Source organism: Lissotriton helveticus, chromosome 7, assembly GCF_964261635.1.
Source record: "Lissotriton helveticus chromosome 7, aLisHel1.1, whole genome shotgun sequence".
In the NCBI taxonomy this organism is placed as follows: Eukaryota; Metazoa; Chordata; class Amphibia; order Caudata; family Salamandridae; genus Lissotriton; species Lissotriton helveticus.
Window position 1 is genome coordinate 34,031,680 of NC_136068.1, and position 18,702 is coordinate 34,050,381.

General features: G+C 46.0%; 1 protein-coding gene across 3 annotated transcripts in view; it reads right to left on the reverse strand.

Annotated features, from left to right (window-relative positions):
* The window catches only part of MEGF8 (multiple EGF like domains 8), a 298,122-nt gene that overhangs the window by 17,851 nt on the left and 261,569 nt on the right, over window positions 1-18,702 (reverse strand). For 2 of the 3 annotated variants that reach the window (XM_078651316.1, XM_078651315.1), the window contains exons 36-41: window positions 18,402-18,616; window positions 16,934-17,141; window positions 10,751-10,916; window positions 9,382-9,574; window positions 7,746-7,916; window positions 6,631-6,761 (exon numbers count right to left, since the gene is read on the reverse strand). In XM_078651316.1, the coding sequence (XP_078507442.1) occupies window positions 6,631-6,761; window positions 7,746-7,916; window positions 9,382-9,574; window positions 10,751-10,916; window positions 16,934-17,141; window positions 18,402-18,616 (1,084 nt within the window). The remainder of the gene's footprint in view (window positions 1-6,630; window positions 6,762-7,745; window positions 7,917-9,381; window positions 9,575-10,750; window positions 10,917-16,933; window positions 17,142-18,401; window positions 18,617-18,702) is intronic. The other variant, XM_078651317.1, reaches the window with a different exon arrangement.

An 18,702-nucleotide genomic window follows, 5' to 3' on the forward strand; every position in this document is an offset into this window, starting at 1 on the left:
ATGTAGTGTGAGGTTGGAGTCCCATCTAACCCCTAAGTTTTTCACCGAGTCTTTGGGCAGAGGTGGTGCACTCAAATCAAGAGGCCACCAGATGTTGGGGTCTAGTGGGGACAGCTGGTGAAAGAAAAGTACCTCCGTTTTTCCTGCATTTAGCCTTAGAAAATTGTTGTCCATCCACTGGGCGATTGTGCGAAGGCAGTTTTTTAGGGGATCAAAGGTTGTGTGGGTAATGCTGTTGAATGAAAACTAAAGTTGAATATCATCGGCGTAGGAGGTGGCCTTTATTCCAGTTTTGGCGATGATGTCGAAGAGGGGTGAAAAATAAACATTAAATAAGAAGGGACTCAGTGAGGAGCCTTGGGGGCCTCCCCACCGAAGAGGACGGCTATCTGAGGTATATGGTGGGGTGAACACTGCCTGCGTACGGTTAGACAAAAAAAGATGCAATCCATTTTAAGGCCGTACCCTGGATACCTTTAGATTGTAGGCAGTCTAGGAGGAGGGGGTGGGAGACGGTGTCGAATGCTGCTGACAAGTCAAGCAGCACCAACACCGCTCTTGATCCCTCGTCCATCCTCCACCGTACTGTATCTGCCATCTCAATTAGTGCTGACTCAGTGCTATACCCTGGTCTAAAGCCGAGCTGAGAGTCATGGTAAGCACCTGAGGTTTCTAAAAAACCCGCTAGTTGTTGCTGAGTGAGTCTTTCGAGCACCTTGGCAGGGGCTGGTAAAAGAGAGATTGGCCTATAGTTGGAAGGTTCACTCGGGTCAGCGTTGACTTTCTTAATTATGGGGACTAATTGCGCGTGCTTCCAGGAGTCTGGAAATACTCCCGTATGTAGCGAGTCGTTCCAAATCCCGTTCAGTGTATGATTGAGAATGGGTGCTAGGGACTTGTATTGCTTGGCAGGCCAAGGATCGAGAGGAGAACCGGATTTACTTTTATGGAGTTCTTTGAGAGATTGGTCCAAAGTGATCTCTTTAAAGTTGGAAAACGTGCAGTCAGGTCCAGTGATGATAATATTAGTGGTACTTTTGTTAGAACATATTTACAGAATTTAGAAAATATTTACTTCTTTACGTCTCATCCATTTCACGTATGATTGTAGTCAGTATATCCCACACCACTAAATGAAGAATGTTGAATAATATTGCTAGAATGCAAAGGGCTGGACAGAAGGACTTTGTGAGGAAGCCACTTTGACAAGCTACCTTAACGCGTGGGCCCACACGCTCGTACATGGTAGTCATGAGTATTCATATGTCGGTTCATGCCTTTCGGCTACTGCTGACCACAAACTCAGACGCAACCACAATCCATCGCCCAAAGACACAAGCAGAACGACATCTGCAAGGGGTTCCTTAAACGAAAGCCTATCTTACCACAAGGATGGTGCTGCCCACAGCTGCATTTAACACCATGTCAAAGTCACTATGGTTTGACGTTTCCAGGAATTTTATTGGGTGGTGGATATGCCTTAAGTAATATAGTTCTTCCACCAGGCCCAAACGTGTTCAGTGCACTTGCTACTGCCACTTAAGTGTCTGGTAGCAAAAATAATACGATTTGACCACGTACAATCTTAACTACTGACAAAGCCAATAAGCCTCGCTTTACAAACGTACTGGCTTTCCCAATGTCTTTTGGCAATGTTGAACAGCAGCCTGTGCATTTAAAAACAACAACAAAAAAGAGGAAAGATGCGGCTGGTCACCGCATTTTGTTGTATGCGCACACATCCATCACCACACATGCGCCCTGCGAAATGACGCAGGCATTTTTTTATTAGTGCTAGAAGATGGATCAGTAAATGAAAAAACAAGCATTCGCAATGCAATAGGTCTCGCATTTATGAGAGTTTGAGCTATCGGCATTGTTAATGAGCATGCCAAAAGCTTAAACTCACACAAATGCAAGACCTATTTTTGAAAAAGCACCCCATACAGTGCTTTCACTTGAATGTCGGCCACGCCCCTTTCTTTAGACGAGCCATGGCTAAAGAAAGAGGCAGGGCCACCATTAAAGTGAAAGCAGTCAAGTTGACAAACAAATGCTTTTTTTTTTGTTAAGTGCCCATGCGGGAATTTTACTTCAATAGTGGGTGCGTACCTTTTTTTTGATGCAGCTCGTCTAAAGAAAGGGGCGTACCCAACATTAAACTGAAAGCGCCGTATGGGGCACTTTTACAAAAAAATATTTGCACTGCAATAGGTCTCGCAGTTGCGAGAGTTGAAGGTATTGTCATTTATAATGCCGATAGCTCAAACTCTCGTAAATGCGAAAACCCATTTAATTGCAAACAAGCGGCCACGATTGCCCCGGGACACTTTCAAAGTGAAAGCGCGCATGGCACGCTGAATGCTGCAGGAAAGTATGTTGTGCCTGCAGTAGGAGAAACTCATGAAAGAAAATAGCGCTTACAGAATAAATAAGACATACCGTGTAACAGAAGTAAAAGGGCCAGTCATCAGGAGGTTACAAATAAAGACAAGGCGGTACTAAGGAGGGAGTAACAAGCCCATTAATGAATCAGAAGCCAGCATTTACGAACAACAATGACACAAGCAAATAAAAAATATGGGCGGAGAGTGGGCGGGGCTTCAAGTCCATACTTGAATACAGCATGGTTCGCAGGGCAGCGTATGCGCTGCCCTGGCTCAACGTAAAAAAATGAAACTATAGTAGAGAAAAAAGCGTTTTTTTTAAGCACAAGGGCAGGCCGAAATTTGCTGCTTAGACGTCCAATAAAAAACAAAAGGACTGAGTGGGTGAGGTGGGACAAAAGGGAGCGGGCTGGGGTATGAAAAGCAACAGAGTGCGTGAAGACATGAAAAGCAACGGGGTGCAGGTGGGGGTGAAAAGCATTGGGAAGCGGGTGGGAAACAACAGGGAGATCAGCAACTGAGAGTGATCAGAGGCGTGGGGAGCAAGTAGGTGACTGGAATCATGGGGGAACTCACAAGGAGAGGAAGCAAAGGGGAGCGGGAGGGCAAAGCAGCGCACAAGGGAGTAAGGAACACAGAACATAGGGGAGTTTGGTGAGGGAAGCTCACAAGAAGGCGCTTTCAACACATGCAAGAGACGGCACAGCAGGGGGTGGCTACTTAGAAGGACAGAAGCACAAGAGGGAGAAGGCTGGAAAACACATGCAGTGCTAAGCCAAAAACAAAAGAAGACCAGAGGAAGGATAGAAGTCAGCCAATCACAGATGGTAAGAGGCTATGCTCCAGGAAAGGGACAAAGACAAGATGGACAAGCGGAGACAAGGAAAGCCATCAAATAAAAAGCAAGCAAATGAGCGACAAAGATAAACCGTGATTAGCAATGAGTGGGCTATAAGCCAGTGTAAGCTCTTAGTAATCCCACGACAGGTCTCTGCAACAGCGATCTAAAAGGGAAGTGTTTTTACTTTACGTACTTCAATGTGCCACCTACATCTGTGGAATAACTCAGGTGCTTGAAAAAAGGGGCATGCCTGCATAATTCATCCAACTCCATTTTGAAAAAAACCCAGCTTCTAGCAGAGAGGCAATGTCAGAACTCAAAGGTCTGCTGTAGCTCAGCAGGGAGCGCCAACGGAGTGAGTTGTCCCCCTCCAAAGCCTTTACGTAATGATACTTTAGGTTTAAGGTATGAGGCCTGGCAGGGACATACGTGCACACACGAGATGAAGATGGACATGCCACACACAATGAGGACCGCTTACCAACAGGAATGTCCCTGGCAGTATGGAATGCATGGCTTGGGGCAACAGATCATGGCAGCAGAGTGCCTTGCGCTTTTCTGGGGTATTGAGATACAGGGCCAAGAAAGCGGCAAGTTGTGGCCTTAATAAAAGTGAATGAAAATAAGAAAAAAACAGCCCTTCTAATAGCATCCTTTGCTTGATGCCTTCGTATTAAATGAAGGTCCCTGCTATGTTCAAAGATACTTGGAACCTCTGAATGCCATTTGCATTGGTTCAAACTAAAGTCATTGTCACTGCCACAAAAACCACTGTCTAAGGGTTGTCTCAGGTCTTCTTCTGATATTTGCAGATGACATGATCCTTCTTGCAAAATTCCAGCAGTTCAAGCACAATTGTCTGCCATTGGATCCAACTGCAAAGTCAATACCCTACAGACCAACCGCAGCAAACCTAAAATCATGAAATTTCACAGTCCGCATGAAGCTTCAAAGTGAGGCAAGTTCTGGATGGGGACAGAGCTCTCTACCAACTAAAGCTTTTTGCTAACTAGAGTAAGACCTGCTTCTAACTTGAGTTGGAACCCCAGTGCAAGTAACAAAGCTGAATCAGAAGGAAAAACCTACATCTCTTAACAAGAAGATCTGATAACATCTTCTCACACGCAGCCAAGATTCTGCAAACCAAGTATGGAAGTGTTGAGGCGCAACACCCGTGGACCCCTACCCCAACCGCTACTGGAATAGCAGATAGAAAGAGCGTGTACATGGACCAGCTGATGCTGCTCCTGAGGAGTTGTCAAATCACCGCTCTGGGGCCAGCTTTGGCCAATGTTCCTCCAGGTCGTAAGATGAACATAGTCCAGTCAGATGCACCTCGAGTGCTTCATACTACGGAGATAACAGAACAGTCCAGTGGCAGAATAATAAAGTCAGAAACAATTTCTCAGGTTCCTGGAAGCCATACAACAGGATAGGAGTGAGATGCATATGGAATCAAATGGAACAACTCACAGTGGCCTTGCTGCCTCTACACACCGATTACAAAACAGCAGAAGATGAAACAAAAACTGAAAAGTGAAGAAAAGAGATGGTGTCTTTCTAAAGAAAATTTAAAATTACTGCACACAGGAGCTGTTCTGACTCCCAGGGCAGGAGGTTATGTGCCACGGCAAGGAGTGATTTGAGTCTTCTACCCCAAAACTTGAATAAAGGCCAATTTTCAGAGAAATCTCTTCGAAAGAAGTATGTTTCAGAATTCAAACAAGAAAATATCAGAAACACACACAGCAAAGACATGTACACTATGTGACACTGACCACAGTGTGATAAAAATGTCAAGACTGCTCCTGATGAGTGCACGGATAATAGAGATATTAAAGATGTGGAACAGAATAAACGCCACGAGGAGAAGCTAAAGCAGCAGTTTCAGAGATGGCGTGCAGTACTTTGTTTGAGCCAAGCAATGGCTGAGCCACCTTGGTTGGACTTGCACAGGTCTCAAATTGCAGAGAAGATGTGAATGGACTAAATTAGGAAGCTCTGTTTGGAGGGTTCCCTGAACTCTTAGTCAACACTCCCTGCTTTTTTCCATGCTCCCTTCAACTCTTCCGTGGCACTCCCCGCTTTATCCATGCTCCCTTCAACTCTTCCGTGGCACTCCCCGCTTTATCCATGCTCCCTTCAACTCTTCAGTGGCACTCGCGGCTTTATTCCGAGCTCCTTTGGAGTCTTCAGTGGCACTCCCTCCTTGACCCTAGATTCACCTGAACTCTTTTCCATCCACCCCTGCTTGCTTATAGAATCTCCTCAACTCTTCTCTGGTGCTTCCTGCTTGTTTCTAGACTCCCATGAACACTTTTCCGATACTCCCTCGGTCCTAAACTCTTCGCCAGCACTCCCTGCTTGATTTCAGACTTTCCAAAAATCTTTGCTAGCACTCCCTGCTTCATTCTAGATTTCCCTAAACTGTCTTCTGGTACTTTCTCTGCTGCTTGTTTCCATAATGCCCAGAACTCTTTGCTGACACTCCCTCTGCGATGAACTCTTCGCTGGCACTCCCAGTTTGGTTTCAGACTCTACTAAAGTAGCTGCTGGTACTTCCTGCTTGGTGCCAAACTCCGTTGAACTCCTCTCTGACATCCCCTGCTTGATCTTAGACACCCATTAACTCTTTGCCGATTCTCTACTGAGCATGACCCCTTATTTGATTGTAATGGGTTCTAGTGAACACGACTTTGGAGATGTGACTGAATCTTTTCATCTGTTGTGTGAGGTGACTTACAGAATCTCAAATACATCCAGCAGTGTTGTGAAGTAACATGGGGACCCGAGATGTGCCAGGGTATGTTTATATCAGACTAGATTGAAGCTTTGAATCCTCAAATACTGTGCCATGTCCTTCCCACAGCCCAGAAGAGTAGTCCTTGGAGAGAAGAACTGCAGTTATAAGTCTACAGGCGCACAAACAATAACAGTTGGAAATATTTCAGGCAACCGTGAAAAAGCAGAACCCCCATATGCGTACTTTGCTTTCCTTTCATCAGGGAGACCCTTTATGCAACTGTTCTGCCTGCAGGAACTGTTCTCTAAGTCCCTCACTTTACTTCCTAGCTTCTGTATTTGCACGCTCCACATTCACACCTATGTCATGCTCCAGTGTTCAATTATGTGCATATTCGTATTATCAAACACTAGAGGGTGATTATACATTGCATTATCACAGAGGCTTTTGATCTCCTGTAGACAAGCACACACATCCACCTCTCTGCCACTCACACAGCACAGTGACAGTCAGTTGTGCATGCCTCCAGAAGTTTCACAGCAGAGTGCACTCGCAGTCAGCGTGTCTTTACAAGGCTGTGTTCATTTTGCGGATTGTTAAGCTATATTGGGCTGTGTGCGGCAGGTTCTGCAGAATTCCTAGTGATGTAGCATCCTTACTTTGTGCATCTCCCTTCGAGTAGAAAGTATCCCAGAAGGCAGCTCTCACACTTCTCCCCAAAGCTGTTGTTCTGGCAGTTCACACATATGGCAACATCTTCAGCGGGTCCCTCCGGCACCCAGCCCGGGATCTGAAAAGAGGCATTATTAGTGAGAATAACATCTGCATGGATGTGTGAGGACATAGCTTTCCTTACCTGTACCAGCAGTTCTCCAATGTGGAAATATAATATAGTGAGTGCTGTGCTGCTAAAGGTGCTCAAACACTAGCAACATCCGCACAGAATACGTTTGGCTAAGTGGGTGGCTTTAGAGCATTCCTAAGAGGTTTCGTTTGTAGCGCGAACTAGGGTTTGTGCTTCCCGTGTATATAGTTCAATAAACGATAATGTTGACATGTATAATAGGAACACAGGCTACTCAAAGAATGCACTACCAACTGACTTGCCTATTAATCCACAATTAGTGTTGTTGTCAGGGTGGGGGAACCGAGAATGAAGGTTTCTAAATTCACGTTTGAAACTATCACTTCTTAACGCCATGCGTGCGGCGCATTTTCCCGCTGTGCGCTGAAGTTTTTAAAAACCCGCGGTTCATGACGAGCTCAGCTCGTCATGAGCGTACGAGAGGTGTACCTCATGACGAGCTGAGCTCGTCATGAGCGTCGAAGGGGTTAATACACTGCTATAATCTGATGTGATAAGATGAAACAGTTCTGCCTATTGATGAAATAGACTCTTTTGAAGAAACTTTAATCTACTTTTACTGCTAAATGCCTTTAAAAATGAAGGTGTTTCTAAAGTTAATAGGTGCAAGACACTCTAATTTCTTCCTTTAACTTTAACTAACCTTTAAATAACTGCCTTTCTATTTAACTTCTTTTTTAAAGTTTGGGCTGAGTCGAGTAAACAGAGCCCAGTGCTGCTGTTGCCCAGGGGGCCACAGGTTTTGGTTAGGAGAGACGCATGCAGCCAGCGTACTTTGAGTATCACTGCTGTAAAACATCAACCGGAGAAGTAATAAGCGTCAGTGTCACCAGCTTCCAACCCATCGACACAAACACCACAGACCACATCCTGCCTCGGGTCTGAGAAAGAATAGTCATCTCTGCTTACCAGGGAGCGCTCCAACGGGAACTTGGCGGGATCCACCTTGGCTTTATCGTACTCATCCCGGCTGATGCAGATGGCGCTGTTCCCTCGACAGAAGTCCAGACAAGGCTTGCAGGTCCCTCCATTGGCAGCGGAACCTACAAAGAGGGGCTTACACTTCTCACAATGTTCACCCTGCAGGGGGAGAGGCGAGAGGGGCATGGTATGAGCTGGAGGAACACACCAGTGCGTCCCACAGAGAAAGCGAACACAGTTTACTATTCAGCTTGGTGACAATTTTCACTGGAGATCTGCCCACATACACTCTTCCCATCAGCGGCACCACCTGCTATTATTCACAAGAGACTTGCATACTGTGCTAAAAGCTAGTCCTCCCCTTTGCCCCTTTCTTTCAAGTTAGGTTGAGTTGTTGTGTAGTGTGCAATAGTAATGTATCGTTTTCTTGTTTACCTTTTACCCTGTTAGTTTCTCGCTCACACCTACAGACAGCTCAGGCTGTGGACAACACCAAACCTTACAATATGCTTGCAGACAGCACACTGCATGCCAGTGGTTGGCAATCTTGTCACTTATTTGCTATACGTACACTGGAGGGTCAGCTAGCTGACATTTGTTGCCATTCTTTCTTAACTGCACTTTCACCCATTCTGCACTCCAGAGTGTCTGTATACATCATTGTGCCAGACCAGAATGTGTTTTCCAAAATCATGACTTGCTCTCAGGCTCACACTGCACTGATCGCAGCACGCCGCCACCCCTGATCGCAGCACGCCGCCACCCCTGATCGCAGCACGCCGCCACCCCTGATCGCAGCACGCCGCCACCCCTGATCGCAGCACGCCGCCACCCCTGATCGCAGCACGCCGCCACCCCTGATCGCAGCACGCCGCCACCCCTGATCGCAGCACGCCGCCACCCCTGATCGCAGCACGCCGCCACCCCTGATCGCAGCACGCCGCCACCCCTGATCGCAGCACGCCGCCACCCCTGATCGCAGCACGCCGCCAACCCGGATCGCAGCACGCCGCCAACCCGGATCGCAGCACGCCGCCAACCCTGATCGCAGCACACCGCCAACCCTGATCGCAGCACACTGCCAACCCTGATCGCAGCACGCCGCCACCCCTGATCGTAGCACGCCGCCACCCCTGCTCGTAGCACAGCGCCGTAGAACTTTTCATTAGTACAGGGGGTCTCTTAATATGCACTGTTTACCCTGGTGCCAGAGACGCCACCCTATGGCTTTTTCCCTAAAACCATGTTTTTACTATGGTGTTCCAGGTATTATTGAAGCACTCTGTGTCCTGGTTCTGCGATTACCCGCCCCCTCCCCCAAGTCAATAAGACCCTTGCATTCCAACCCTGCTCTTACCATGGTGTTACTTAAGTACTCTGAGCTCTGGTAAAGAAACGCCGCATCCCACCTTGTAACGCTTACCTTCCGACCCCCATCTTACCATGTTATTGGTGCGCACTGTACCCTAGCCCAGAGATGTCTTCCAAACTCCACTCTATGACCCTTGCCTTCCAATCCCTTTCTTACCTTGGTGTTACTGAACCCCTTCGTGCCCCCAGGTCCTGAGATTTACCCCTCCACCCCCAACACCCTAGGACCCTTGCCTTCCGACCCCGTTCTTACCATGGTGTTATTGAAGCACTCGGTGCACTGGTCCTGGGCCCCCACGCCGGCACAGTTGCTGTGCTTGTTACACTGACACTCCACCGAACAATTCTGGCCCACATATCCAAAGTGACACTGGCACCGGTTCGGCTCCACACAAGTCCCATTAACACAACCCTGGTCACAGACAGGTCTGCAGAGCCCCGTCACACTGCAAAGAAGACAAGCAAAACATTAGCAGACACTTGGAGGGGGGGAAGTAAGAGGGAGTCAGAGGAGGAGCGAAGAGTAATATGCAGTGAGAGATCCCTTGACAGAGGAGGAAAAGCTGTGGTTTGGATAAGGTTTTGAACTGGGAGAATTTTAGCCTTTTTGTAGTTGGCAATAAACTGATTTTTTTAGGGAAGAAAAAAGTAATTTGTTTTCTAATAGAAGATTACTTAGCTTGGAAAAGGTTCGTTTTTCTTTTCAGTTTAGTACATTGGTCTCTTTGCTACTATACATGGTTTTGTTGCAAGTGGCAGATCAAGGGAATGAAAAGATGTGTTTACTGTGAAGTTACTATTCATATGAGACATCCACAACCCGTGGAGCGTCACTGCTGCGGATGATCTGAACAAATCAACGGAGAAGAGAGAACCAGTGTATGGGGCACGATGGACAGAAGTGCACTCGGCACTGGGAGTAACGCAGCAAATTCTATCATTGAGGTTACATTGCAAACCCACTCAGAGACCATAGTCGCGAATTCAAAAGAGGAAAAGGACACAAGAAAGAATTATTGAGACAGATACAAAACAGTCAACAGCCATTACCAGAAAAGGTAACAGCAGCTAAACAAAGATGAAGTGTCTCTTTAACAGTCAGGGTACAGCATCTGCCCCAGGAGGACTAGAGTCCAAACTGCACCCACTGGAAAGCTGTGCTCGCCAAATCAAGCACAAAAGGACACTCGCAACCCCTCTGCATTCTCTAAGGGGTAGGCAATACTTGCACGCTGTTCAGAGTGTACTCATCCCTGAAGGAGCACCGACCATTATCCCCTCCCAGAGGTAGGTCATACACGCGTGCTGTTCAGAGTATACTCTTCCCTGACTGAGCACCCACCATTACCCCATCCCAGAGGTAGGTCATACACGCGTGCTGTTCAGAGTGTACTCATCCCTGAATGAGCACCGACCATTCACTCATACTTGCAGGCTCACTCGCCTCAGACATTTGCATGGAGCCAGATCACACTGATTTATTTAAGAGCGCCCAGAGACCTGCCGGTGATTCGGCGCTATACAAAACCCAGTTAACAATAACAATAACAATTTATCCAGAGTGTATCAGTTTTGAGGGAGCTCTCCCTTTCTGCACTCTCGCAGGAGCAGTTCATACTCACTTGTCCAGTGTGTAACCGTTCTTGCAGGTGCACTCGTAACCCTGGGGCATATCATTGCAGTTCTGCGTCTTGTTGCAATCGTGATGATCGTTGAGGCATTCGTTTTCAGGTGGGCAGGACATAAATGCCCACTCCATCTCAGGACTGCGACAGGACAACTCTAAACCTGCAAGAGACAAAAAATAAAGAAATAACAATGTGTGAATAAAAGTTGCACCATGAACATCCACTTGAGCATACCGTACTCCAATACGAAGAGCGTTCTTGATGAGATGGAGAAGTCCTCAGGTCTGGGTCCCTGAGCAGTGCAGTCAACTGCATTCAGCACTCGGTCTATCGTTCTGTCCAACTGTAAATTCGCCCTATCGACACCCAATCATGATTGCCTCAGTGGTTAAAGCTCACCCCCTTTAGTGTGCCGCAACTGCAGCACATTAGAGCGGGATTGTAAAAGTCACTCCCACCAAACTCAATCTCACAGATTTAGTGACCAATAATTCTCAAGTCTGCGCGAGCTGAAGTTCTGATTGCTGGGGGACACAGGAGTAGGTAAATCAAACATAGTGTGGCGTTATGTGGAAGACAGCGTTGACCCGAACATCAATCCAACAATCGGCTAGTTGTGCCATCATGGCTTCCATGCTAAGGGGCAAGCTGGAGGACGAGGCTGACGGCGCTTCCTAGTAACACAGGAACTTCTACCGTCGATGGAACTCTGACGATGCCCCATGGGCAGAAACCAAAACTGTTTGTACTTACCTCGGAGACCGAGTACCCTTGGCCGTTGCCGGGTGGAGCTGTCCTATGCAGCTATAGAGGAGTCTGGTCCTGGTTCATCCCTCGGCTGTCACCTACCCAGCCAGACATCGGACATTGATAAACCAAGAAGAACCGTGAAAAACAGTCTTTCAAACTGACTGCTTGGTTCCCCCTGATGGACTTTCCACCTCCTACCTGCCTTGACTCTATCGACATTCCCCTCCCCATGTATTCCTTTCCCTCTCTCGGTTATGCCACAAACTAGTAATGCATACTATTGTGTTACTGTGGCTTCATCATGTGTCCTTATGTGCTATTCGCTAGTAACTCTTGTTGTTACTATGTAATCACTGTGTAACTTATGTAAAAATGTTGTAACTTGCAACTCACTGTTCCTTATGCAAAGCGCTCTGATACCTCCGGGTCTAGGCAGCGTAATATAAAACTCAGATACATAAATAAATAAAATAAAGCACACATTGAGCTTAGGAGAAATGCAACTGTCTCACATGTCTCATCTGTGGATGAGCAATTGCTTTCCTTGTGTTGATTTGTGCTCATAGAACCAAAATAAAGTTTAAGTGCACTGTAAACTGAGGTGATATCAACATTAATTCCAGCAGGAGCCTCCAGGAAGTCTTCGTTTAAGGTCAATGCGGTTTACAGGTGGATGAAAATCAGTGAAACCAAACTTTGCGGACATTAGCACCAGCCAGGAAGCAGGACATGTCTGCAGAGGACCCTGGGATGACCACAGCAAGACCCGCTGAGTGGCATGTATCTGTTCTCGAGAGGCCACCCATGCCAAAGACATGGATGGTATCCAATCTCCCCTGCCACGGCTGCAGGAGCGGAATCTCCCCAGTGGTCAGATCCGAGCTGTAGTCATGTACTGAAGCAAGTGCAAGGGCTTGTCACTGTTTTCTGCTCACTACAACTAAGAGGGTAATCACAAAGTGAACTGATAATGTATGTGACCTTGTGGGAAGTGTGAACTCCATGTGAGCCTAAACCATGGTCTTGCCAAGGTTTACTGGGGGAACTAGAAGAACGAGGGTTGCCTGGGTGGAGAGAGAATGGAGGGAGGGGGTTTGATCGCACTCAGGGTAAGTGATCAGGGTCTTACCCTGTGTTTGTAAGTTGGAGTTTATAGTATAATTGTGAGTTAAACCTATTTTGTTTAGCAAAACAACAACAGGCACTGGGCTGGACATGGAGGTATTGTGCCTGTTGAGTTCCGAGTTCTTGCCCCCGACACTACCTCCCGGTCTGTCCGCACTCGCTTCCTGGACAGTAAAGCCCGGGAAGGGTTGCCCTTGGCCCAGTTTGTAAAGCCATAGATCGATGGACTGATCATTTATAAAGCACACGGTCACCCACAAGAGGGTGTCCAGGAGCGGAGATCACAGCAAGGCACAAATCCGATGGGAATTGAGGGGTGCTTGTGCAGAGGCTGATGGAAGTAGGTTTCAGACCTTAGCTATAAGAAAACTAAAAGAATGGCCTTCAAGTCAAATTCTCTTTCGACAAGGGATGCACAGAAGACCGTCAGAAGCTGTGTCAAATAGGAGGAGATATTCAGCTTGAAAATAACCTCCATGCAACACTTGTCAATATCTTCCGGTGAATAAAGGCAGTAGCCAAGGCTTGAACAGGTACCTTGGTTTTCAACGTTAACCCAGGGAAGATCCTCAAGGTGTGTCTCCACATGGAAGAACTTTTCAACCTCAACAGGAGACGCGCGGCTGCATTTTGGATAACTTGAAGACATCAGAGCGGAGTCTTGGGGTGTCAGAGGAAAAGGGAGTCCCAATAATCCAGCCGTGCCACAAAGACCTGACGTCCATCCACTGCATGGTGGACTCGCACGGCTGGAACTTGGATTGAGCAACAACAAATCATCGTCAGGTCTAAGAATCCGCTGGGTGTCATCCACTAGGGAAGGAAAGGTGAAACCAAAGAAATGGATCATGGATGGAAGACGGGTAGCAAAGATTCAAGAGGGAGGGGTTAAAGCCAGGACTCAGAGGAACGCCATGATGAATAGGTTTGAAACCAGATCTCAAAAGTTGGAACTGAGGGCCCCTGAGAACAGTCAGACAGAAAGGATACAGAGCCAATCAAGGGCAAAGCCTCCCACTCCTGCTTCTTTTAGCCGAGAAGCAGAGGCAGAGTAGGAGACTGTGTGAAAGGAGCGGATAGGCCAAGGGGAATAAACATGGCTGCCATGTCAGAGGCTAGGCACCTACATGGTTTGTTTACGACACTTATCGACAATGACTAGATACTAAAGCCAAGCTAGAAACCGGATTGATAGGAGTCCATAAAATCTGTTGTTCTTCACAAAAAAATGATTCAAGGGTTAGAACAGGAGAAAAGCAAAACAAGTCAAGAGTTGGAAAGAGTCCGGGGATCTGCAGCAGGTTTCCTGCCTGGACTCTGGAGGTCCACAACTTGCTGCCATAACCTAGGACCGGGTTCTACTGATAGCGGCTGATTGTAGCCCGGTGAGTTATGGTGCTCATTCTTTGAGCTATTTTGCAGCGCATGGCCCAAGGTGAGATCTGGAAACTTGGGCATTAGTCTTGGAAAACACAAAGTCCTCTGCAGGAGGAAAGCATTCCAAACATGATGAGAATAGTTATCTCAGGAGTGTCTATAGGAAGGCAGTTACCGAGGTTTGCAAAATATTGTAATTTTATACTGAAAAAAGAGGTCAAATCATCATAGAGGGATTGTGCTCAAGCGCATAAGAATATTAAAAACATCTTTATTTGGGGCACTACCATAGAATTGCATTCTTGCGATTAGAATACATTTTTTCTTTTTTTTTTATCGTGCAATGTCTTCAAGTACAGGAGATTATCGTGAATAGATACTGTGATCTCCTCTCAGGCCCACGGGATCTGCAGTGCCTTTTGGCTTCACGGAGAGCCTGTGAAGTCCACGGCTCAGAGGGGAGAGTGCGTCACAGGTTGTTACGTTTCACTGGAACACACCACTTATTGAAAGCGGAAAGGTAACTATTGAAAGAGGGAGAAGGGACTATAGGAGCAGAGGCCACGGTCTCAAAATACACACTTTAGTCCAGTGTCTACTTAGTACTTAACCTTGTCCCTAAAGGTATGCGCCCTGGAGGAACTGACTAGGAAGTAACAAATTGAGACCTGGCCACAGCAGGACACTTACCTTTAGATAAAAGATCACAAGGGGATAGTGCATATTTAATGCGTGTCCTTTATTGCATGTCGGCGCATGCAAGGGGTGCACCAATTAAAATAGGAGCAGCTTTTGATTAAAAGATTGCCATCTTTATCAAAAGTAGTCAGCAAGATAGTTTAAGCCTTCTAAAACACATTAGCATTCAATAAAAGAAACTGCTGGACTAATTTGATGACTGACTGCATCCCTCGTGCACCTTCCTCTTATTAACAAAATCAAATCTTTAAACTACTAAAAGATTTTTTTCCCTATTGCCGTGGGGTATTTAGCTTTTACAACTGACTTTACTTTGCATTCAACTCTTTTCAAAACACATAATGTAGCCTATTTCTTTGCTAAGGGGCAGACCCTGAAATTTTCATTTTCAGTTTTGTATTTAGTTACGTCTATTGACTTCCCAGATATCCGGTGACACTTCCGTACCCGGGTTTGAAGCGTTGGCCATTATATTCTCCCTAGATATACATGGCCAGGATATTTATAGCTGTTTTTTCATAATGTGATTTAAAACTGATCCCCTTTTTTTCATCTTTTATTCATGAGGCCCGCTCTATGAAGTTTTATACCATTAGAGGGTATACAATTTTATATTGTTCTTATCACAGGCAATTGACACGCCCCTTGAGTGGATATTCCAGAAATACTCTACAGATTTCTCAATCAGTAAGTGGGATATTGAGTAAAGATATGTATTTACAGGTGTTCATAGAATACATTACAACCGAATTACTGTATTCCGTTATTCTAGATTTACCCTACTTTGTGGTCCTAAATAGCAGTTCAAAGAGTACAGTCTGGATGAGTTAGACTACCTGGAAACCCAAATATGATTTTTGGAATCTAAAATTGAATAGAAATTTTAGGTAAGACGTGGTGACCTTTTCTATCATTACTGACATTTTCTATGAGAACCCTCTTTATGATCATGGTCTTTACAACACAAGATTAGGTATCACAAGCCAATATTCTGCATATCCCCAACTATATATAGGATTGTCAGAGGAATATATGTATCCTTATCTTTAGGGTAGAATCCATACTTCCAAATCAATTTGTTAAGTATGAGCTAAGATTTTAAGTTATTCAAGTAATTAGTTTTTCTTTCCGGTCAAGATTAATCACAAATGAGTGGACAAAAAGTGTATGCCATGTATTGATTTAGTCACAATGTATTGATAGGTTTTTTTCCTCTTATTTTAGTGAACATTTTTAAATAGAATTTGTCCTAAAGAAGGTGATGAATATTGTCTGTTTCACCGAAACGTTTTGTCAACACTTTGTTTAAATTAGTCAGTTCTTTCAGAACTTGCGGTTTGTTGTATAAAACTTTTTACTAATTTTTCATGGTATTGTTTATGTATTAGACGATCTGTACTAATGAAATTATAGATTTGATGTGTTTAGTGTAATAACATTGTTTTATTGCGTGCATAATTTGAATTTCGATTACACGATTGTAATACAACTACCTTGATATTGTGGACTGAGAAATACTGAGAAAACTGAATTGTGACATTCTTCATAACTTTTTTTAATGATTCTTAACATGTTTTGTTTTATTGATTAGTTGTACAAGCAGTAAACGATACAAAGACATTGTCTTTAACACAATAAATGCCTTGCTTGTCTAATTGATGATATTTGAAAAGAATTGCTTTTTGTTCTAACACTGATGCACTTTAATCTGTAGTTTTCCAGGGTTGCATTATTTATAGACAGAGAGGATCTATTAATATAACCTCCTCTGACTAGGTTACATCTTTGTAGAACATCCTTGAGAATAAAAAAGTTTTTTTTAATGAAAAGGGAATATCTTCTGTTTTTGATATCTGTATAGAGCCCTTGAACACAAAAGTATCAACACCAAAGCATCTAAACCACCCCCTCAAATGCTCAGATAGTTTTGAGTGGGCGGTGTCTGGGCCCTCCCATGCATCCTGCAGTTTTGGCCTCCCCTAGCAGCAGCCCCTATGTGTATCCCACACTTATCCAGCAGTTTTGTTGTGGCCACCCCTAGAAGCAGCCCCTACAAGTATCCAACACACCTCCAAACCTATTCCCTTTCTGCTCAGTGCTTTTCCCATTTCCATTACAGATTTCTGAACGCTCAGTCCTCTTGTCCAGCTAGTAAAGGGAACGATTCATTTTCAAAGAACCCAACTTTTGGCACATGAAACAGGGGGAATGATCAGTGCAACATACCCAGCTTGGGTCCCGCGAGGCCCCCTGCCAAGCAGCGGCCATTGCCATTCTCCCAGCTTCGGGCACACCATCCACAGCGAGGCTGGCGGATGCAGAGAGCACACTGTTTGTAGAGGGAGCAGGAGGGAGCACAGCTTTCCAGCCCACTGAGCACACGTCCACACATACCCGCAGCACACCGCATAGGGAGGTAGGTCGGGCTCATGCACTGGAGACCAAGAAGAAAAATGAGGATTAGAAAAGTTGCAATACATAGAAACCTGCACACCCATAATCACCTACATACCATCACGTCTACAGCGTAACCTCCTTTGCACTCACACCATTACCTCAGCATCGACAGGAGTGGGCAATAAATTCAGCTCCACCGGCAGAGTTTTGCCTGCTCCCCGCGTTATGTGGGGTTCCGGCAAAAGTCCACCAACTGCTGTGTGAATGAGGTTTTTCTCACGCCCCGCTCGCCAACGCTAAGTTGGCGAGTGAGAATTTGCATCCCCTAGCATGATTTTCAGGCGCTGTAATGCCACCCTGCGAGATTTTCTCAAAGCAGGCGGTCGACGCAGTTCGCGACCTTTCGACAGAAGAAAGCTACCACACGCGTACAAAATTGACTCGAGCTGCAGCAAAGAAGCAGCACCCTCTGGCACGCCACATGGTGTAGTTTGTGCTGATTTTGCAGCGTGGATCAAGCTCACGGCACTACTATTCGTGTGAGCAGTTCAACGTGTGGAAGTCCACCCACTCGCAGAACTCTGTAGAATCCTCCAATGTTTTTATGTAACTGCGGTATATCGCGGAGTGAAGTTCTGCCCACCCCTAATTTCATCCAAACACAAAGACTTCTACATCCATCATCACTCTCCCCCACAGAATCATGTTAGCACCCCAACACCATGCTGTGTCCCCATACCATTATCACTCCACCCTCACACCAGAACCTCAGCATGCTCACATTATCACCACGCAGGTCCCAGACGATCACCTCTAGGATCAACTCCAGCACATCTGTGTTCTCTACCATAATTTCTTCTCCAGTACACCACCACATAGCCCCCATTAAACCCCTGCTGCACCCTCCAACAATTCAATCTGAACATCCTACTCCTACATTTCCCAATTTACCAGGACATAGATGTGTCATGTGCTCCACACCTCCAGATACACTGCCCTGTCCCAATAAAGATGGACCCTCCAACCCGATGCATTTCATGCTCAAATACTAAAATCTTTATGCAATGAAACACTTCTGTAACACTAAACTACAGCTATGTAATCCTGTGCAAATCCATGTGATTATCACTCACAGTTCCAGTTCGCCATTGGCCATCACTATACGAGCATCTCCCACTCTATTCCCATCATGCATCTCTTGGGAAAGACTGTCACTTGCCCCTTATTACGTCACTCCTTAATAGTACATGTACTGTCTCAGCACACCACATAAGAGGCTCTTCACATGCACACGCACCTGCTGCAGGCCCACACTCCATCTACACTGCTGCCATCCACCGTCCGCCCCTTTGGAGCTGAGGCAATCACTGCAGTTCGTGTGGTTGTGGCAGGGCACAGGACAAGCCAGAGGAGGAGAAGACTCCACAGGCATTGGAGAAACGTTCAGCAACGAGTGACTGAAGCACGTCCAGTCGTAGGTGGGCTGCACGCTAAGAATCCGACGGGTCTCCCCTGCCAAAAAGAAAGGAAAAGTCACAAACAGACGGATTAGTGAGGACGTCTAAGGTTTGGAGAGCAGCATCGAGGGGACTGAAGTG